This window comes from Rhinoraja longicauda, chromosome 1 (genome assembly GCF_053455715.1).
Source record: "Rhinoraja longicauda isolate Sanriku21f chromosome 1, sRhiLon1.1, whole genome shotgun sequence".
Classification (NCBI taxonomy): Eukaryota; Metazoa; Chordata; class Chondrichthyes; order Rajiformes; family Arhynchobatidae; genus Rhinoraja; species Rhinoraja longicauda.
Window position 1 is genome coordinate 135,576,748 of NC_135953.1, and position 23,031 is coordinate 135,599,778.

The following is a 23,031-nucleotide window of genomic DNA, read 5'->3' on the forward strand; positions in this document are numbered from 1 at the left end:
AGAAGGCAGGAACGGGGTACTGATTGAGAATGATCAGCCATGATCACCTTGAATGGCGGTGCTGGCTCGAAGGGCCGAATGGCCTCCTCCTGCACCTATTGTCTATTGTCTATTGTCTATTGTCTATTCTCCCCATACTACCCGACTACGGGTGCTGTCTGTACAGAGTTTGTACGTTCTCCCCGTGACCTGCGTGGGCTTTCTCCGAGATCTTCGGTTTCCTCCCCCACACTCCAAAGACGTACAAGTTTGTAGGTTAATTGGGCTGGTAAATGTAAACATTGAACCTGGTGGGTGTAGGATAGTTTAATATGTGGGGATCGGCTGGTCGGTGCGGACCCGATGGGCCGAAGGGCCTGTTTCCCCGCTGTATCTCTAAACTAAACTAAATAACCCCTGACACCTGCACTAATCGAGAATCTATCTATCTCTGCCTTAAAAATAGCCTGGTTGAATCCTAGATTAACCACCATGCCTGCAATTCTCAAAGCCACCTTGCACTTCTAAGGACAGATATCGTATCTCCTCCTCCTCACTTCCTTCAAAACGTTTTTGTTCATTGTCCTCTCTCCACCTCCTCCAAATATGTCTCTTTGGAGGAGATGGTGTAGACAATAGCATTAAAATTGTTCATGCAAACTATAGTGTGGCGTGAAACAATTCACTTTCCAAATGCATTGACTTTTCTTGGCATTTATTTTTTTAAATTATAACTGGCATCACATTATGAGCACTTTTACAGTGTGGACTTAAGGGCCTGTCCCACTTAGGCGATTTTAAGGCGACTGCCAGTGACTAGGCTGTCGCCGAACGTTTGCCGGGGTGTCGCGGGCATGATCGTGAGGAGTCTTCAATGAATCGTAGCGGATCTCGGCGCGTCGCGGAAAAAATTTCCAGATATAAATTTCTCGGCGCCAGCTGGCTTGTCGCCAGGTATCGTAACTTATTGCGGGCGCTGTCGCATGCTGTCCCCAGGTTTGCTAGGTTGTCGCAGATGCATTTAGAAACATGTAATATTAAATTAAGAAAGGGCGTTTGAAGATACCAGAAGATAGTTTTGTTTAACCAATTTATTTACCGTCAGGACATTTGACGGGTAGATTGGAGGCGACAGTTTGACGGTCAGGTAAGCGTGGGAATTTCGCGATGTTTCTGAAGACGGTGTAATCTCTTAGCCAGGTGCTAGTTTCACAAAAAAAAGTAACTTGTATCGACCTGACTCGGCATTGTCGTGGTCATTGTCGTCGGGTAAAAGAAAATTTTGGCGATCTGCTACGACTTTGACAGTCGCCGGCAATCGCCTTAAAAATCGCATAACTGGGACAGGCCCTTTATAAACACACACACAATTTTAATAGTTTAAAGTTATTTCATTTTACGTGGCCATTGAATAACACCAGAGAGCAGAGAACCTAATTATTCCCACTTACATTCAAATTACTTGTTCCAAATGTTTGATGGCTGTGCTTTTTAGTTGACGCAAACAATTTAAAGTCTCTGATCAGATGTTCAGACACCCTGAACATTATTTCACCAATAATTACTAAGAGCCAACCTATTGCAATCTTTCATTAATATAATAGAAAATTAATGCAAGTGAAAGCAGGCTTTTCAAGAACACTTAACACACTTGATTTAGTTCATGAAGTGTCTGGTAAACAACAGAAATAGGCTTTTGACTGCAATTATGACTTATCAATAGATTACTATTAAAGAAAATCTCTTGAAGGATGCAAGAATGCATGAGAGATCAAGTTGCCTTTAAAACAATGCCATTAATTATGACCTGAAAAGGGAGCCACAGTACTGTCAATCTTGAATAGCTTTAACTTTATAGCAACACCACCATTAGTGACCTATTTAAAAATCAAATAGTTATATTCTTTTGGCTTGTTTTGTGTTCTAATTTTGGAATATTTTAATTCAAACAGAGCCGCCCGGGAGATGCATCTATGTTCACAAATGAGGAAATTGAATTAGTTTTATCAGTTCTATCAAAGGTGTTACATCAAAATCCACAGTGCCAGATATAATTACTTCTTCTAGATGACTCCTCCAATAATATTCACAGCAATCACATTTTGCGGGGAAAAAAGGCAAAATACATAAGTTGCTAGATTAAAAATTTGATGTTATGAGATAATTATAGATGCTTTGCAACAACTTTTAATTACAGACCTAAGAACAGAATTACACTTACCAGTCATGACATTAATTGATCCACAGCTGGGAATGTTCTTGGCCAGTCCCAGAAGCATCTCATGCTTACATCTATTCTAAAGAGTGAACAAGGAGTTCCTTGTAATCATTCCAGCTCCATAATTGGAGAGAAGTGTGTAGTTGGCTTATATTGACCCTTGAGGCTGTTCAATAGGATCATGGTTGTTCTGTAGGAATAGGGGACGTACAATGAGATCTGGGTGTCCTAGTGCATCAGTCACTGAAAGGAAGCATGCAGGTACAGCAGGCAGTGAACAAAGCCAATGGAATGTTGGCCTTCATAACAAGAGGAGTTGAGTATAGGAGCAAAGAGGTCCTTCTGCAGTTGTACAGGGCCCTAATGAGACCGCACCTGGAGTACTGTGTGCAGTTTTGGTCTCCAAATTTGAGGAAGGATATTCTTGCTATTGAGGGCGTGCAGCGTAGGTTTATTAGGTTAATTCCCGGAATGGCGGGACTTTCGTATGTTGAAAGACTGGAGCGACTAGGCTTGTAACTAAAAAGGCAATACGGGGAGAAAAGATGAGGTACGAGGGTAAACTAGCCAATAATATAAAGGAGGATAGCAAAAGTTTTTTTAGGTACGTGAAGAGGAAAAAAATAGTCAAGGCAAATGTGGGTCCCTTGAAGACAGAAGCAGGGGAATTTATTATGGGGAACAAAGAAATGGCAGACGAGTTAAACCGTTACTTTGGATCTGTCTTCACTGAGGAAGATACACACAATCTCCAAAATGTTCTAGGGGCCGGAGAACCTAGGGTGATGGAGGAACTGAAGGAAATCCACATTAGGCAGGAAATGGTTTTGGGTAAACTGATGGGACTGAAGGCTGATAAATCCCCAGGGCCTGATGGTCTGCATCCCAGAGTACTTAAGGAGGTGGCTCTAGAAATAGTGGAAGCATTGGAGATCATTTTTCAATGTTCTATAGATTCAGGATCAGTTCCTGTGGATTGGAGGATAGCAAATGTTATCCCACTTTTTAAGAAAGGAGGGAGAGAGAAAACGGGTAATTATAGACCAGTTAGTCTGACATCAGTGGTGGGGAAGATGCTGGAGTCAATTATAAAAGACGAAATTGCTGAGCATTTGGATAGCAGTAACGGGATCATTCCGAGTCAGCATGGATTTACGAAGGGGAAATCATGCTTGACAAAACTACTGGAATTTTTTGAGGATGTAACTAGGAAAATTAACAAGGGAGAGTCAGTGGATGTGGTGTACCTCGACTTTCAGAAAGCCTTCGACAAGGTCCCACATAGGAGATTAGTGGGCAAAATTAGGGCACATGGTATTGGGGGTAGGGTGCTGACATGGATAGAAAATTGGTTGACAGACAGAAAGCAAAGAGTGGGGATAAATGGGTCCCTTTCGGAATGGCAGGCAGTGACCAGTGGGGTACCGCAAGGTTCGGTGCTGGGACCCCAGCTATTTACGATATACATTAATGACTTAGACGAAGGGATTAAAAGTACCATTAGCAAATTTGCAGATGATACTAAGTTGGGGGGTAGTGTGAATTGTGAGGAAGATGCAATAAGGCTGCAGGGTGACTTGGACAGGTTGTGTGAGTGGGCGGATACATGGCAGATGCAGTTTAATGTAGATAAGTGTGAGGTTATTCACTTTGGAAGTAAGAATAGAAAGGCAGATTATTATCTGAATGGTGTCAAGTTAGGAGGAGGGGGAGTTCAACGAGATCTGGGTGTCCTAGTGCATCAGTCAATGAAAGGAAGCATGCAGGTACAGCAGGCAGTGAAGAAAGCCAATGGAATGTTGGCCTTCGTAACAAGAGGAGTTGAGTATAGGAGCAAAGAGGTCCTTCTACAGTTGTACCGGGCCCTGGTGAGACCACACCTGGAGTACTGTGTGCAGTTTTGGTCTCCAAATTTGAGGAAGGATATTCTTGCTATGGAGGGCGTGCAGCGTAGGTTCACTAGGTTAATTCCCGGAATGGCGGGACTGTCGTATGTTGAAAGGCTGGAGCGATTGGGCTTGTATACACTGGAATTTAGAAGGATGAGGGGGGATCTTATTGAAACATATAAGATAATTAGGGGATTGGACACATTAGAGGCAGATAACATGTTCCCAATGTTGGGGGAGTCCAGAACAAGGGGCCACAGTTTAAGAATAAGGGGTAGGCCATTTAGAACGGAGATGAGGAAGAACTTTTTCAGTCAGAGGGTGGTGAAGGTGTGGAATTCTCTGCCTCAGAAGGCAGTGGAGGCCAGTTCGTTGGATGCTTTCAAGAGAGAGCTGGATAGAGATCTTAAGGATAGCGGAGTCAGGGGGTATGGGGAGAAGGCAGGAACGGGGTACTGATTGAGAATGATCAGCCATGATCACATTGAATGGCGGTGCTGGCTCGAAGGGCCGAATGGCCTCCTCCTGCACCTATTGTCTATTGTCTATTGTCTATTGTACCACTCTATTACTCAAGTCCCATACTCAAAAGCCTCAGGCTAAAATGTGCCCATTATCTCTGTGCTTAAGACAGAGAGCTCCATATGTTTCCAATGAGATAATACTATAAATCTCAGGTATCACAAAATGCTGGAGTAACTCAGCAGGTCAGGCGGCATCTAGGAGAGAGGGAATGGGTGACGTTTCGGGTCGAGAAAACCTCTTCAGACTAACTTCAGACAGTTACTCCAGCATTTTGTGACCTAGATGCTGCCTGACCGGCTGAGTTACTCCAGCATTTTGTGATACCTTCGATTTGTACCAGCATCTGCAATCATTTTCCTACACATATTATAAATCTCTTTTCATTTTGGTCAAAAATGGCTGATCTCTGAAACTGAAATCGGGATTGTTTTCTCTAGGGCATTGGTGGCCAGGGCCGTTTTTACAGCATTATGGGCCCCCGGGCAAAGCAGTGTACTGGGGCCCCCACCGTTACTTTCCCACACCCCCCTTTCCCTACCAGCCTCCCCCTGTCGTGCCGGCGAAAAGCATTTACCGAAAAGCACTTAGCGATGGACTTAGGGTGCTATATTGTTGCGAAAAGCACTTACAGATCGCTGTGAGAAGCACTTAGGGATGGAAAAGCAAAGCACTTAGGGAGCTAATTGTTGCGAAACAGATCGCTGTGAGAAGCACTTAGGGATGGAAAATGTTGCGAAAAAAGCACTTATTGAACCTACATTTTTAAAGTAGTATTTATTTATTGCAAGTCACTTAACATACACAGATCAGCATGGGGCCCCTATGCTCGTGGGGCCCCGGGCAAGTGCCCATCAGGCCCATGCGTTAAGACGGCCCTGTTGGTGGCCTGATACCAATATGTAAAATCATGAGTGAAATCGATAGGGTAATTAGTCTTTTTTTCCCTGGATGGGAATGTCAAATTACCTGAGAGCTTAACTTTAAGGTAAGAGCGGGGGGGGGGGGGGGAGTCTGAAGAAGGATCTCGACCCGAAACATCACCCATGCCTTCTTTCCAGAGATGCTGCCTGACCTACTGACTTGCTCCAGCATTTTGTGTCTATCTGAAGTTTGAAAGGGATGTATGAGGGAAGTATTTTACACATAGTGTAAAAGGTGCCTGGAATGCACTGCCAAGTGAAGAGGTGGAAGCAGATATGATCACAATGTTTAGGAGGAATTTAGACAGACACATGAAGGACCCACAGAGAAGGTTCACCAGATTGATTCCTGGGATGGCAGAACTTTCATATGAAGAAAGACTGGATAGACTCGGCTTGTACTCGCTGTAATTTAGAAGATTGAGGGGGAGATCTTATAGAAACTTACAAAATTCTTAAGGGGTTGGACAGGCTAGATGCAGGAAGATTGTTCCCGATGTTGGGGAAGTCCAGAACAAGGGGTCACAGTTTTTAAGGATAAGGGGGAAGTCTTTTAGGACCGAGATGAGAACTTTTTTTTCACACAGAGAGTGGTGAATCTGTGGAATTCTCTGCCACAGAAGGTAGTTGAGGCCAGTTCATTGGCTATATTTAAGAGGGAGTTAGATGTGGCCCTTGTGGCTAAAGGGATCAGGGGGGTATGGAGAGAAGGCAGGTACGGGATACTGAGTTGGATGATCAGCCGTGATCATATTGAATGGCAGTGCAGGCTCGAAGGGCCGAATGGCCTACTCCTGCACCTATTTTCTATGTTTCTATGTTTCTATGTTTCTATATCATTGGTGAACTTAAAGATTGGGTTGGCTATTATACTTGGTGGCACAGTCATGGGTTCTATGTTTCTATGAACAAGAACTGTTTCATTTTGAATCTTGTTCAGCACAGACAACATGGACCGAAGGGACTATTCCTGTGCTTCACTGTTCTATTTTCTATGTTCCATGTAAGTCATTACTTTTGAAATAGATACAAATTGCTGCGAACATTGATTTCACATTTCATACCAGCGTGGAAAATTATAATTTACATTTGATGTTTCAGTGCCTGTTCATTTATCTCGTACCTCAAATCAACATTCTTATTACAGGCTATCATTTTCAATGAACTATTTATAGGCTAAAAGAAATATAATAGGAAAACAGAAGAAAAACACGGTGAAATTGGCCCACCAAGTCCATGCCGATCAAAGTTTACACTCGTTCTTTGTCTTCCCACTTTCTCGTCCACTCCCTACATGCTCGGGGCAATTTACAGAGGCCAATTAACCTACAAACGTGCACATCTTTGCAATGCGGGAGGAAGCAGGTGCACCTGGAAAGAAGCTCACATTGCCACAAGGAGGCGGTGCAAACTGCACACAGGCTGCACCCTAGTTCATGACCGAACCCGGGCCTCTGCTCTACCCGCTGCGCCACTGCGCCGAAAATTGTTTAGCACTTGTTTAGTTTTACAATTCCTTGGTGTTGATGAACACGTGACTGGACAGAATGACTGGACAGAGATCTTCTCGAAACGTATAAGATTATTAAGGCGTTGGACACGTTAGAGGCAGGAAACATGTTCCCAATGTTGGGGGAGTCCAGAACAAGGGGCCACAGTTTAAGAATAAGGGGTAGGCCATTTAGAACTGAGATGAGGAAAAACTTTTTCAGTCAGAGAGTTGGGAATCTGTGGAATTCTCTGCCTCAGAAGGCAGTGGAGGCCAATTCTCTGAATGCATTCAAGAGAGAGCTAGATAGAGCTCTTAAGGATAGCAGAGTCAGGGGGTATGGGGAGAAGGCAGGAACGGGGTACTGATTGAGAATGATCAGCCATGATCACATTGAATGGCGGTGCTGGCTCGAAGGGCCGAATGGCCTCCTCCTACACCTATTGTCTATTGTCTATTGACTGTAATAAACGTGCGACAACCACGCGAATATAACATCTATATACTAAAACTCTTGTTTGTTTGTGATCGAACTACAGCCAAAACGGTACACGATAGTGTGACAATTTTAGGCCCACCTTACTCACCGTCATCGCTTTAATGGTAATGCAAGTAGTTTTATTAAAATTGGTGTTATATTTTTTAAGTTATTCACATTTTAACGTTTAAATCTATCTCCCAGGGATGGAGGGATGGGGGAGGAGTGAGGATAAGGAGGGTTGAGGGGATGGAGTAGGGGGGAGGGGGAGGGGAAAGGGAGAGGGGGGAGGGGGGAGGGAGGAGGGGGGAGGGAGGGGGAGGAGGAGGATGGGGAAGGGAGGGAGGGGATGAGGGGGGGAGGGAGGGGGAGGAGGGAGGGAGGGGGGTGGAAGGGGAGGGGGAGGGATGGGGAGGAGGGAGGGGGAGAGGGGAGGGAGGGGGGAGAGGGGAGGGAAGGGGGAGGGAGGAGAGGGTGTTGCACCAATGCAGGAGAGGTTTGGGCCCAATGGGTCCACTTGGTCTAGTTATATTTTAAATGTGAAATAACTTCACGATGGTAACATCCCTCTAATTGGAAAAGACTAAGTTAGTAATTTGTATGAAGAAGGGTCTCGACCTGAAACGTCACCCATTCCTTCTATCCGTAGATGCTTCCTGTGCCCGCAAAGTTACTCCAGCATTTTGTGTCTAATTATCCAGATTTGTACGTTGTGTTCTTGTAATAGCTATGCTGATTGCACAATAAGGAAATTGCTTTTAGCTCAGTACACGTTAGTTGTATAATGATTACATTGTTTGTGAACTGTGCAATAATGTCCATAATTCATTTCATGAAAGCACATGTTTACTATGAAGTGGTACTTAATATTCCCACAGAATGTCCGGCTTGCAAAGGTATGTGTGGTGCAGCATTATAAATGCTCTCTGTCGGAATGCCAACTCTACAAATGCAGCATTGGAAATTAGGTTTGAAACTGAGTCACTGGATTGATTGAACCTCTCTGTACCTCTCTGTTGATCCATGTGGTTGATCAGGTCAGATCAGGGAGCTTGTCTGCAAATAATGGAGTGGCTATTTGCAGATAGAGATGTGCACTCGCCTGTTCCATCCAGTCAAAATCCAGACTCCTGCTCACCATTGACGGACAGTGAATCAAGCTCTCCTTCTGAGAATCTTAAGGGCCTGTCTCATTTGGGCGATTTTAAGGCGACTGCCGGCGACTAGGTTGTCGCCGACAGTTCGCCGGGTGTCGCGGGCATGATCGTGAGGAGTCTTCCAAAGATCGTAGTGGATCTCAGCGCGTCGCTGAGAAATCAAACGGTTTGAAATTTCTCGGCGACAGCTGGCTTGTCGCCAGGTATCGTTGCTTATTGCGGGCGCTGTCGCATGCTGTCCCCAGGTTTGCTAGGTTCTCTTAGATGCATTTAGAAGCACATAATATTAAATTAAGTAAAGTCATTTCAAAATACCATAAAATACTTGTGTTTAACCAATTTATTAACCGTCAGGACATTTGACAGGTAGATTGGAGGTGACAGTTTGACGGTCAGGTGAGCGTGGGAATTTCCGCGATTTTTTTGGCCTCAGCCATTACATTTAAAGTGGGCTCCCAACCCAGATATGCAACCCAGAAACCAGATATGCATCTCCTGTACATTTTCAAAGAATGCCAGCACACTTTTCACAAAAATCCACTTAACCAATTTTTAATTTTTTTTAAAAATACAGTTATTAGTAAACTGGAAGTAAATCCAGTTCATTCCTTGTTACAGTGAAGCTTGGTTTTTAAGTAACCCATACAAGGTATTATAGACAATAGACAATAGACAATAGGTGCAGGAGTAGGCCATTCAGCCCTTCGAGCCAGCACCGCCATTCAATGCGATCATGGCTGATCACTCTCAATCAGTACCCCATTCCTGCCTTCTCCCCATACCCCCTCACTCCGCTATCCTTAAGAGCTCTATCCAGCTCTCTCTTGAAAGCATCCAACGAACTGGCCTCCACTGCCTTCTGAGGCAGAGAATTCCACACCTTCACCACTCTCTGACTGAAAAAGTTCTTCCTCATCTCCGTTCTAAATGGCCTACCCCTTATTCTCAAACTGTGGCTCCTTGTTCTGGACTCCCCCAACATCGGGAACATGTTTCCTGCCTCTAATGTGTCCAATCCCCTAATTATCTTATATGTTTCAATAAGATTCAAAACTCTCAAGTACTTACCGACTTGTCAGTGATTTCAGCGAAAATTAGGAAGCTGGAGAAGCATTGACAGTGTGGCAATTTCCACGTTGTTTTTGGCCTCAGCCATTACATTTAAAGTGAGCTCCAAACCCAGATATGCAACCCAGAAACCAGATATGCATCTCCCTTACATTTTCAAAGAATGCCCACACACTTTTCACAAAAATCCACTTAACCAATTAAAAAAAAATTTTTTTTTAATACAGCTATTAGTAAACTGGAAGTAAATCCAGTTTATTCCTTGTTACAGTGAAGCTTGGTTTTTAAGTAACCCATTTAACCAATTTAATGGGTTAAGCAGCACTTACCGACTTGTCAGTGATTTCAGCGAAAACCAGGACGCTGGAGAAGCATTGACAGCGTGGGAATTTTCGCGATGTTTCAGAAGACGCTGTAATCTCGACCTGACTCGATCGGCATTGTCGTGGTCATTGTCGTGGTCATTGTCGTCGGGTAAAAGAAAAGTTCAGCGATCTGCTACAACTTTAACAGTCACCAGCAGTCGCCAAAAAAATCACCTGAGTGGGACAGGCCCTTTAGCTACTTTGTAGATCCTGCAGATGGAGGCAAGAACGAGTTGCCTTTCCCTTAATCATTACTGTCCATCTTCCTTGCATGGACCCCACTCAGACCCAAAAGTACCGAGACACATCAGCTTGGCAGAAATCACACCAGGTGAATTCAAGAGTCAAGAGAGTTTTATTGCCATACTAGACCGAGTGGGCCCGTTGGGCCCGTCCTCGTAGGGTTTCCATTGTAACCGGGAGGGGAGGAAAGGGGGAGGGTTGGGGGAGGGAAGGGGGAGGGAGGAGGGGAGGGAGGGGGGGAGGGGAGGGGGGGTGGGGGGAGGGAGAGGGGAGGGAGGGGGATAGGGGGGAGGGAGGGGGAGAGGGGGGGATGGGAGGGGGGAGGGGAGGGGGGGAAGGGAGGAGGGAAGGGAGGAGGGAAGGGGGGGAGGGAGAGGGGAGGGAGGTGGGTAGGGGGGAGGGAGGGAGGGGGACCTCCCCTTTTCCCAGTACCCCTCTTTCCCCGTTGGGCCCGTCCTCGTAGGGTTTCCATTGTAACCGTGAGGAGGGGAGGGCGGGTAGGGGGAGGGAGGGAGGAGGGAGGTGTGGAGGGAGGAGGGGAGGGGAGGGAGGGGGGAGGGGAGGGAGGGGGGTAGGGGGGAGGGGGAGGGAGGGGGAGGGAGAGGGGATGGGGGAGGGGAGGGGGAAGGGGGGAGGGAGGGGGACCTCCCCTTTTCCCAGTACTCCTCTTTCCCCGTTGGGCCCGTCCCCGTAGGGTTTCCATTGTAACCGGGAGGGGGGGAGGGAGGGAGGAGGGAGGTGTGGAGGGAGGTGTGGAGGGAGGAGGGGAGGGGAGGGAGGGGGGGAGGGGAGGGAGGGGGTAGGGGGGAGGGGGAGGGAGGGGGAGGGAGGGGGAGGGGGAGGGAGAGGGGAGGGGGGAGGGGAGGGAGAGGGGAGGGGGGAGGGGAGGGGGAAGGGGGGAGGGAGGGGGGGAGGGAGGGGACCTCCCCTTTTCCCAGTACCCCTCTTTCCCCGTTGGGCCCGTCCCCGTAGGGTTTCCATTGTAACCGGGAGGGGGGGAGGGAGGGTGGAAGGAGGGGGAGAGGGGTGGAAGGGTGGAGGGAGTGGGGGAGGGTCGGATGGAGGGAAGGAGGGAGGGAAGGAGGGAGGGGTGAGTTAGGGGCTGAGTGGTGATGGAGGTTGGGATTGAGGGGGGAGAGAGTGGGGATGGAGGTGGGAAGGAGGGGGGAGGAAGAGGTTGAGGGGGAAGTGGGACCTCCCCTTTTCCCAGTACCCCTTTTTCCCCCACCACCAAGCCCCCACCGCAACGACCCCTGTTGTCCCCCTACCCAGTCCCCATTTTCAGACCCCCCCATTCTCTTGGAATAAAAAAAAATACTTTAAAAAAAAAAGTGCTTTTTAATTGCTTGTTTTGAAACATTCGCGGTTAAGTGCTTTTTTAAAAAACATTCGCGGTTAAGTGCTGGTTTTGAAACATTCGCGGCTACTTAGTGCTTCTATCAGTTGCTTTTCGAAACAATGTTGCAACCATCTCACACAAGCATTGGGAGGATGGGAGGGAGGGAAGGGGAGGGAGGGAGGAGGGAGGTGTGGAGGGAGGAGGGGAGGGAGGGGGGAAGGGGAGGGGGGGAAGGGGGCGGGAGAGGGGAGGGAGGGGGGATGGGATGGGGAAGGGGGGAGTGAGGGGGACCTCCCCTTTTCCCAGTACCCCTCTTTCCCCGTTGGGCCCGTCCTCGTAGGGTTTCCATTGTAACCGGGAGGAGGGGAGGGAGGGAAGGGGGAGGGAGGGAGGAGGGAGGTGTGGAGGGAGGGGAGGGGGAGGGAGGGGGGAGGGGAGGGGGAAGGGGGGGAGGGGGGAGGGAGAGGGGGAGGGAGGGGGGGAGGGGGGTGAGGGGGGGAGGGAGAGGGGTAGGGGGGGAGGGGAGGGGGAAGGGGAGGGAGGGGGACCTCCCCTTTTCCCAGTACCCCTCTTTCCCCGTTGGGCCCGTCCTCGTAGGGTTTCCATTGTAACCGGGAGGAGGGGAGGGAGGGAAGGGGGAGGGAGGTGTGGAGGGTGGAGGGGGAGGGAGGGGGGAGGGGAGGGGGGAAGGGGGGGGAGGGAGGGGGGGTGGAGGTGGGAAGGAGTGGGGAGGAAGGGGTTGAGGGGGGAAGGGGGGGAGGGAGGGAATAGGGGCCCCATGCTGATCTGTGTATGTTAAGTGACTCGCACAACTTTAAAAAACTGGCAGTTGCTTTTCGCAACAATGTTGCAACCATCTCACACAAGCATTGTGACGTCACAAGCTGAAGACCTTGAAAAAAAAGTCAGAAAAAAAATTATGTAAATTTAAAGTAGTAAACACCCAATAGCAGCCGCTTGTCCATCGCGAGCTGATCTCTCATTGGTGCACGGGTGCCATTGTGACATCACGCGCTGAAGCCCCTTCAAGAAAAGGGTTAGAAATGAAAAATTTAAACTTTAATATCTCTCTAGCTTTAAAAAGGTAGCTTCAATTTGAACGAAAGTACTTACAATAGTTGCCCATGTTAATGGTGAATACGGCGGTACAAAAATCGTAGCGCTTTGGTGTACCGTCTGGGAGGAGTAGGGTTTGGCCCCTTCAAGAAAAGTGTTAGAAATGAAAATTTAAACTTTAATATCTCTCTAGCTTTAAAAAGGTAGCTTCAATTTGAACGAAAGTACTTACAATAGTTGCCCATGTTAATGGTGAATATGGCGGTACAAAAATCGTAGCGCTTTGGTGTACCGTCTGGGAGGAGCAGGGTTTGTAAGTTATGGACAGAAATTCTTCGGAATCTTCCGTATATACACACATACACACATACATACGGAATGTTGGACCGCAGAGTTTTAGTAGTATATAGATGTCCCAGATAGAACAATGAAATTCTTACTTGCTGCAGCACAACAGAATATGTAAACATAGTACTCTGTAAACAATATAATAAACACGAGGAAAAAAAGTTCAGTGTGCATTACACACACTCACAAGTACACACACACACACATACATATACATATTCATATATACACACGCACACATACGTACACACAAAAAACAAACAATTGAAGTCCAATAATAATAATAATAATCATCATCGTCATCGTCATCATCATCATCATCATCATCATCATCATCATCATCATCATCATCATCATCATCATCATCATCATCATCATCATCATCATCATCGATTGTAGTTTGGTGCTTATTTGAGGGATTCTATGTCCCTCATTCAGAAACCCATTGTTCTCTTCCATCTGTCCTTTTTCAATTTGTTTCCTCTTCTTTATCAAGCTGATAGCCAACTTTATTTCAAAGGAATTAATTCACTCGTGCATTTGTGACAGATAGGTTCACATTACCTTGAGTAGACTTCTTTCTTTTTATGTTCACTTTTAATTGTTTTAATTTGATTCCTATCAATATTGTTATGACAACCAGCGAATATTTCACATCTGCAAGAATCAAGTCTCGTATTTGGTGAAAGTGTTATGGATTGATTAGATTGATTGCATCTTGTATTAGTCACAACAAGCATGTTTTATTCTTTAATGTTCTGACCCAAAACATCGTCCGTCCATTCCCCCCACAAATGCTGCCTGGCACGTTGAGTTCCTCCAGCACTTTGTGCTTTGCTCAAGATTCCAGGATCTGCAGTTGATTGCGTCTCAATAGACAATAGACAATAGGTGCAGGAGTAGGCCATTCGGCCCTTCGTGCCAGCACCGCCATTCACTGTGATCATGGCTGATCATCCACAATCAGTACCCCGTTCTGACCTTCTCCCCATATCGCTTGACTCCGCTATCATTAAGAGCTCTATCTAACTCTCTCTTGAAAGCATTCAGAGAATTGGCCTCCACTGCCTTCTGAGGCAGAGAATTCCACAGATTCACAACTCTCTGGGTGACATTTCTTTTCCTCATCTCCGTTCTAAATGGCCTGCCCCTTATTCTTAAACTGTGGCTCCTGGTTCTGGATTCCCCCAACGTCGGGAACATGTTTCCTGCCTCTAGCGTGTCCAATCCCTCAATAATCTTATATGTTTCAATAAGATCCCCTCTCATCCTTCTAAATTCCAGTGTCTCCATGTTTTATCCATTGTTTCTTTTTTTTTAGAATGTAATAAAGACGATCTTATTGATGTGTTGACCCAGTGCTCGAATGAACAGAGGATGATTATTGGTCAGACCTACAATGCAATGTATGGAAAGGTATGACGTCCGACAATTCTTCTCCACTATTCAGTATGTTTTGAATGCTCCTAATTCAACCGGCGATGAACTCAAGTTCTCATGTTGGATTACGGCAGGATATCACATTCTTTTCATTGTCATGGCAGAAAAGTAACATAGTAGGGAATTTCTGAGATCTATTAATTTTTCTTTCTGATATTAAGCTTCTGAGTCTTCTCGCTGCCAATTTAAAATGAGAGCGAAATGCGAAAGAGGAGTGAGGAGGTTAGTTAAGGCTAAAGAGTGTTCAGGGATACTTCAAAAGTACCAGCAAATGGTCTCCAGTGATCACCCTTCTCCTAGTTTTCACCAACAATGGCTGTGTCGGTGGCAGTGGTTTAGGGAAATTCAGGTTCTATCTCAATCCCTTCCTGCCCAAGCGAATTCTCTGGGAAAACACAAGGGCTGGAAATTGGCATTTTATGCTTTTGGCCTTCTCTGGGCTAGTTTGAGCCACATTCTTATTGAGTTCAAGGTGTGCTAAAGACACATGTCTTCAAAGCCTTTTGGGGTGTTTTCTTTAAGAGACCGTGCTTGGAACACTTGCGGATGTTACAAAATCTGCAACATGGATTCAACCACGTTTCCACAAGGGAAATCATCGTCAATTAAATTATATCTTCACAATAAAACGAACAGGCAACTCCACACTATGGAGGGAGGAGATGTGAAAATGCACCTCATAACTCAACTTAAAATAAACAATAACTTCCCAAAGCTTTATCGTGAAGCGTCATCAGATCTTCACAATGCTTGGCAACTAATAATTACCTTTTATGCTCTGACACGGATGAGCAAGGATAGCAGCCAGTTTCAATACAGCAGCCCTGTGGATGTGAAAAACACAAAGGCCCAGATAACCTTTGTTTATTGTTTTTATTTACAGCATTGCTAACAAGGCCCGCATTTATTACCTATCTGTATTTGCCCATGAAAATTGAGCGGATTTTTTGAACCACTGCAGCCTTTCTGGCCAAGTTGTTCCAATAGACAATAGGTGCAGGAGGAGGCCATTCGGCCCTTCGAGCCAGCACCACCATTCAATGTGATCATGGCTGATCATTCTCAATCAGTACCCCGTTCCTGCCTTCTCCCCATACCCCCTGACTCCGCTATCCGTGAGAGCTCTATCCAGCTCTCTCGTGAATGCATCAGAGAATTGGCCTCCACTGCCTTTTGAGGCAGAGAATTCCACAGATTCACAACTCTCTGACTGAAAAAGTTTTTCCTCATCTCAGTTCTAAATGGCCTACCCCTTATTCTTAAACTGTGGCTCCTTGTTCTGGACTCCCCCAACATTGGGAACATGTTTCCTGCCTCTAACGTGTCCAACCCCTTAATAATCTTATACGTTTCGATAAGATCCCCTCTCATCCTTCTAAATTCCAGTGTAAACAAGCCTAGTCGCTCCAGTCTTTCAACATATGACAGTCCCGCCATTCCGGGAATTAACCTAGTAAACCTACGCTGCACGCCCTCAATAGCAAGAATATCCTTCCTCAAATTTGCAGACAGAGCTGCACACAGTACTCCAGGTGTGGTCTCACTAGGGCCCTGTACAACTGCAGAAGGACCTCTTTGCTCCTCTACTCAACTCCTCTTGTTATGAAGGCCAACATTCCATTGGCTGAAGGCCAACATTCCGGGTGTTTCGATGTGAAGAGGAAGCTACAGGTGCTGGTGTTCCCATTACCTTGATCAATACCAGGCCCTTTACCACACTGCATACCTCTAACCACAATCCTCATTGCGCATTCAATGATGGACTGATCTATCTTTCCTTCTCAACCCCACTCTCCTGCCTTTCTAATCAAGAATCTATCAATCTCCGCCATAAAAATATGCACTGACTTGGCCTCCTCATCCGCCCGTGGCAACGAATTCCACAGATTCACCACCCTCCGACTGAAGAAATTCCTCCTCATCTCCTTTCTAAAGGTAAACCCTTTTATTCTGAGGCTGTGGTCTCCAGTCTTAGACTCTCCCACTTTGCCTCGAGTTCCATAATCTTTGGCTTGTTGGATCAGTCTCCCAAATAGGACCATCTTACTGAAGTCGACAGGGACTACATATACCATTGCCCTCGTGAATACCATTTGCTGCCTCTTGATCAAATGTGATCAAATTGGTTGGATACCATATCCTCACAACAAAACCATGCTGACAATCTTCGATCAATCCTTGTCTTTCACGTAGAGAATTATTTTTCCAATAACTTCACTACCACTGATGCTGGACTCACTAGCCTGTATTTGCAATACTTGACTCTTGAATAAATCGAGCACATTTGCTGTCCTCCAGCCATCTGGCACCTCATCTGTGGCTTGCAAGCAGCATCAAATAATTGTATATTTAAGATCAGGCTGCAAAAATCACAGCAGCTAGAGAACTTCAGGAACTTGCAATATATCAACAGAGAATGTTCTGCTGAAACCAGCAGTGTGGCAGTTCTCGAGGAGGACTGCCAATATGAATCTTGTAATTGAAGTTCTCACTCTCGATGGGTTGAACTATGGAGACCCACTTCATCGTTTTAATGCCAAATCAAAGGCGTAGAATTTTTTTAAGGCCATGGGCCCAGCAATGAAGTTGATTAAATATTTAAATATGGCATATCTTGAACAGAAGATAGACACAAAATGCTGGAGCAACTTAGCGGGAACCTTCTACAAACTTCAGATGACCCGAAACGTCACCCATTCCTTCAATTCAGAGACGCTGCCTGTCCTGCTGAGTTACTCAAGCATTCTGTGTCCATCTTAGGTTCAAACCAGAATCTGCAGTTTCTTCCTGCGTATATCTTGAACTGATGGCTTGTAATATGTGTGGTACAGTGATTGCAAAGGATGCAAGCTCTGATTACTAGAAACCTGAAGAAAATAAGATGCAATAAATTGGTAATGAATGATGAGGTGCGTGAGCCTTAATCGGCAGTTTTTGTGACTAATTCAGAGCCTTACCACCACCTATCTCTTCTAGTTATGGGTACACTTTTCAGTCAAAGTTACAAACAGGACACAGATTGAAGAGTGAGTCAGAATCTAATGTCAAGAGTACAAGTTAGCACAGTAGCAGCAAATCTTGAGTCATTCAGACACAACAAGGTTAATTTCAATCTGCGTCAAACAGTCAACTGTTTGTGAAAGCCCACACCTTGTAAGTCAAACAATGCTGTAAGTTACAGGTCAAAGGCCATTCTGTCTCAGATTAATTTTCTTGTGGCGAGAATGACTATCGTGCCTTGCCTTCTGAAACCAATGAGCAATATAGTTAAATAATGCAAAGCAGCAACAACGTGAAACCCATGGAGTCGTGCACGGGGATGTATGTTCTCTGGAGAGCAGCAAACTGAAAGCGGACACTGCCCCTCAGAGTAGTAGTGTAAACTGCAAAATGTATCTCAAGGCCTAATTATAGCACACTGCATTGATCAGACAAGCTGTAGGATGTGGTCTTGTTAACATAATCTGATACTGACTCCTGTCCAAAGCCGATGAAATGAACTCGCCCACTGATTATCTTGTATCGAAGATCATTCAGGAGAAAGTGGAACGAAGGTTAAACAGCCCCATCACCAAAAGTTGAATTGTACCACTCATATTTCATGGGGCAGATTTCCATGGAGATGCTCCTAATCGTTTACTCTAACTTTGATGGAGAAACCTTTGGGGAAAATGCATTCTGTTCACCCAGAGTCTCTGTGTCACATTTAATACAGTCGTATCTGCATCCATTCATCCCTTCTGCATTTTGCTGAGATGTTAGCAGAAGACTGGTTGAGCTGAAGACCAATAAATACATGTTTACAGCCGATTATTCTGCTGCAGATCGGTACTGTTCCAAAACTTAGTGAGAAAATTAAGCCTCAGCGTCTCCAGCACATATAATGTATCGCCTTCTCTCTCTCACATACTACCCTTCCTCCTTTCCCCTTTCTTGCATTCCTGCCATCTTTTCCTTTTCATCGTTCTTTTTCTCTGCACCGTCAATCCCTATCCCGCCTGATTCTTTTCTCAGCCTCGGTCCACTTGGAGTTTAGAGTTTAGAGACACAGCGCGGAAACAGGCCCTTCGGCCCATCGAGTCCACACCGACCAGCGATCCCCGCACGTTAACACTGTCCGACACACGCTAGGGACAATTTACATTCATATCAAGCTGATTAACCTACAAACCTGTACGTCTTTGGAGTGTGCGAGGAAACTGAAGATCTCGGAGAAAACCCACGGAGAGAACGTACAAACTCCGTACAGACAGCACATGTAGTCAGGATCGAACCCTCGTCTCTGGCACTGAAAGCACTGGAAGGCAGCAACTCTACCGCTGTGCCATCATGCCACCCACTTCTTCCCCCCCTTTTTAATATATGTTAGACGTTACGTCAGTAAGACATTAAAGACTTTGTGAATACATTTGCAGCACCACTTATCATCAGATAGAGATTCTATTAAGTAAAATTCTTTGTTAATTATTTCAAGAATGCATTGGCTGGTTCCATATTATCAATGTATTGTCTGCATTAATGGTTTCAAATCCTTCTTTCTTTGATAAGGGAACATTAATGTAAAAATATCACAAGTTTTGAATTTATTACAATTGAGAAAATGTTTTGTGCTGAAGTTGTATACGGCAGTGTTAATACTTTGTTAAGTATGTTGGTCTTTTTGTAGAATTGACTTCACAAAGGATATGCCAATGTGTGGTAGCCAAATACATCCACTTTGTTCTTATAATTTATGGAAAATGATAAATGAGGGTAATTATTATGTCTATTATTATCAGCTATTATAGCAGCTATTTCACCTTTAAAAGTTACCTGAGGCAGGAACCACAGTCTTTGGTTGTAACAAACTGTCTGTTCATCAATTGAATGTGTCTAACTAGTCATTTATTATGTATAAATTCCTCTAAATAACTGATACTGAAATATTTAACAATGACACAACATAGCAACATTCATCCACTTTAGACAATTCCATATTCGAAATGATGGCATGCTAAACTTTTATTTTTGTCTTTTTATCAGCCAAGCTTGCCCTTTGCCATTGCATGGGTCAAATTAATTAACTCTTCTTTTCATGATGAATTGACATTCTCTTGGGCCCAGTGCCAGTACCAAAAATGGCTTGAAGAATCAATTTCCTTTCAGAGTGACTTCATGTTTCTTTGATATCTCTTACACAGACAAATGAACTGATTATTCTCAACTTTGCAAATTCATTTTAACCCAGTTGGTCCTTTATTTTTAAGAGGCGACACTGAGGCTGAGAGATTGGAGCCATGAGAGGCCTTCCTTGCTGTAATTCACAAATGAAAGGGATTTCCCCCAGGGTTAAATCACACCAGTGTATATCTCTGGGTGAACTTTGGTTCAACAGGGTCACTGGCTCAATTCATCTTCGTGCATCTGACATCTTTCACCAATATAACTCGTGGTGCCATTTGTTTCCTCCTTGCCAAACTGACTGACAAACCCACTTACCCGAGAGCGGATTATTCAATGCTCATGCCATTTAATGGCCGTTTAGGTCGCTGGAATGGTGAGGGAGGAGGCGCCGGGACAAAGGTAGCATCCCCGTGGTTGCAGGGGAAAGTGCCTGGCCACAGGGAAGATCGGGTTGGGAGAGCTGAACAGACCAGGGAGTCACAGACCAGAGAGAGTGGTCTTTGCAAAAGGTAGAAGAGGATGGGGAAGCGAAGATGTGAAACCTCGTGGGATGTCGTTGTAGCTGGCAGAAATGTCAAAGCACCATGCGTTGGACGTGGATGCGATCGGGTGAAAGGTAAGGACCAAGGGAACTCGAACTCTGGTTCTGGTTCTGGTTGATTACTGTGCAAACACCTCATAAGCACGGTGGCGGCACGGTGGCGCAGCGGTAGAGTTGCTGCCTTACAGCGAATGCAGCGCCGGAGACTCGGGTTCGATCCTGACTACGGGCGCCATCTGTACGGAGTTTGTACGTTCTTCCCGTGACCTGCGTTGGTTTTCTCCAAGATCTTCGGTTTCCTCCCACACTCCAAAGACGTACAGGTTTGTAGGTTAATTGGCTGGGCAAATGTAAAAATTGTCCCTAGTGGGTGTAGGATAGTGTTAGTGTACGGGGATGGCTGAGCGGCACGGACCCGGTGGGCCGAAGGGCCTGTTTCTGCGCCGCATCTCTAAATCTAAAATCATAAGTGGTTATCTCACGCAGGTCGGATTTCTAGTTGGGGAAGAGTCGTTAGAGTTGTGGGGGGGAATCAAAGGGCAATGGGGATAAGACAGAAAAGTGAACTCAAGGAAAGACAGACCAGTCATAATCTAGAACATGCTATAGGGGCTAAATGATCGACATCTGTTCTCATTTTTATGGCCGATAAACTTTGGATGTATTTAGAAACATAGAAACATAGAAAATAGGTGCAGGAGTAGGCCATTCGGCCCTTCGAGCCTGCACTGCCATTCAATATGATCATGGTTGATCATCCAACTCAGTATCCTGTACCTGCCTTCTCTCCATACCCCCTGATCCCTTTAGCCACAAGGGCCACATCTAACTCCCTCTTAAATATAGCCAATGAACTGGCCTCAACTACCTTCTGTGGCAGAGAATTCCACAGACTCACCACTCTCTGTGTGAAGAAAATAGAAATGTACATGTTTCCCTTCTATGAGACCATTTTAAAATGATCCACCAGTTATTATATTTACTCCATGTTAGTACCTCAGTTTCCCAAGCTGAAAACAGATGTCTATAATAGTATAATACAAAAGTGGTCAATATGATAGTTCAATATGAAAGTTCAATATGAAAGTAGAAATCTGGGGTTACTTTAGTGTTGGCTATATCTTGCATTCTATTCTAGAAAAGTTCACCCACCAGAATACTTGTTGAGTACTTTTCTCAATTACGATTCGAAAATAATAAATGTAATAAACTAGAATAAATATAGTTCTACTTTTTACACATTAACATTATGCTGAGATGACTATTTTAGATATCTATTTTGATAATAGTCTACCTGACTATTTTAGAAACTTATATTTGTGAAGAATGACTTCATATTTTTGATAAAAATAAGTTGCGCTCTGTTAATGCCAGAAATAGGCAAATTAAATATTAAGCAACTGAACCAAACAGAGTTAACTATTATATTGCAGGATTTAGGAATACTTTATTGTCACATGTGACTAGGCACAGTGAGTTAAATAAGAAAATAACTGCAGATGCTGGTACAAATCGAAGGTATTTATTCACAAAATGCTGGAGTAACTCAGCAGGTCAGGCAGCATCTCGTCTGAAGAAGGGTCTCGACCCGAAACGTCACCCATTCCTTCTCTCCCGAGATGGTGCCTGACCTGCTGAGTTATTCCAGCATTTTGTGAATAAGCACAGTGAGATTATTTCCTTGCGCACACAACGTATACAAATAGCGGCCAACAACGGCGCTGACAAATTTACAAAGCACTCCTGCTCCCCCTTTTATCCTCCCCCCCCCCCAACAGTTCCCCCCACGCTGGGCCCCCATTGTCCTATGGCCCCCCCCCCCCCCCCCCCCCCCACCCCCAGCCTATCGTCCATTGTCCTTCCCCACCTCCCTCACGGCGGTCCTCCCGTGCCGGGTCCTCCATTGTTCTTCCCCTTCCCCCTCACGGTGGTCCACCACGCTGTCATCGACCGTCAACCGCGGGTCGACCCGCGAGGCATCGCCGCCGACGCGAGGCTTCACCACCGCCGAGGCCCCCTTCACCGCTGCCGCCTCCGAGGCCACACCGCTGTCGACGCCCCACTTCACGCCGCCGTGGTGCCGACCCGGGCCCCAGCTCTGGTGCTCCATCGGCCGCTTCCCCGACCCGGGATTCTACTCGCGAGACACTGGCCGGGCCCCGACCCGGGATTCTACGCGGCGATCCGGGAGGCATCGAGACCGCAGCGCCTCGAAAAAGGTCTCTGGCTTCGCTCCCAGCGGCGGCCTGTCGGGAAGCCTTTATTGGATTTAAAGATACAGCGCGGAAACAGGCCCTTCGGCCCACCGAGTCCGCGCCGCCCAGCGATCCCCGCACATTAACACTATCCTACACCCACTAGGGACAGTTTTTACATTTACCCAGTCAATTAACCTACATACCTGTACGTCTTTCGAGTGTGGGAGAAAACCGAAGATCTCGGAGAAAACCCACGCAGGTCACGGGGAGAACGTACAAACTCCGTACAGACGGCGCCCGCAGTCAGGATCGAACATGAGTCTCCGGCGCTGCATTCGCTGTAAGGCAGCAACTCTACCGCTGCGCCACCGTGTTTATTGGGATATACACGTCGAGGTAAATGAACACCATTGTTTTTGCACTTCTTTGATTTGAGAAGATGTAGTTTCCTCTCAATTTTTATCTATCTAAATATTTTATTGCATTGGAAGATTTATTTTCATTGTTGAGAAATTTGGTACAGATTTTGATCACGTACTTGAATTTAGCCAAAATATAAATATAAGTGCAAAGGGGGTTATATTGTTACTAAAGACACATTTCTTTCTTTCTACT

The 23,031-nt window shown here is 45.7% G+C and overlaps 1 protein-coding gene across 1 annotated transcript in view; it reads left to right on the plus strand.

The window, feature by feature from the left end:
- Window positions 1–8,312: 8,312 nt before the first annotated feature.
- LOC144593578 (annexin A10-like) overlaps window positions 8,313–23,031 on the plus strand; it is a 70,694-nt gene continuing 55,975 nt past the window's right edge. The window contains exons 1-2 of the mRNA XM_078399389.1: window positions 8,313–8,394; window positions 14,396–14,490. Of these exons, the coding sequence (XP_078255515.1) occupies window positions 8,313–8,394; window positions 14,396–14,490 (177 nt within the window). The remainder of the gene's footprint in view (window positions 8,395–14,395; window positions 14,491–23,031) is intronic.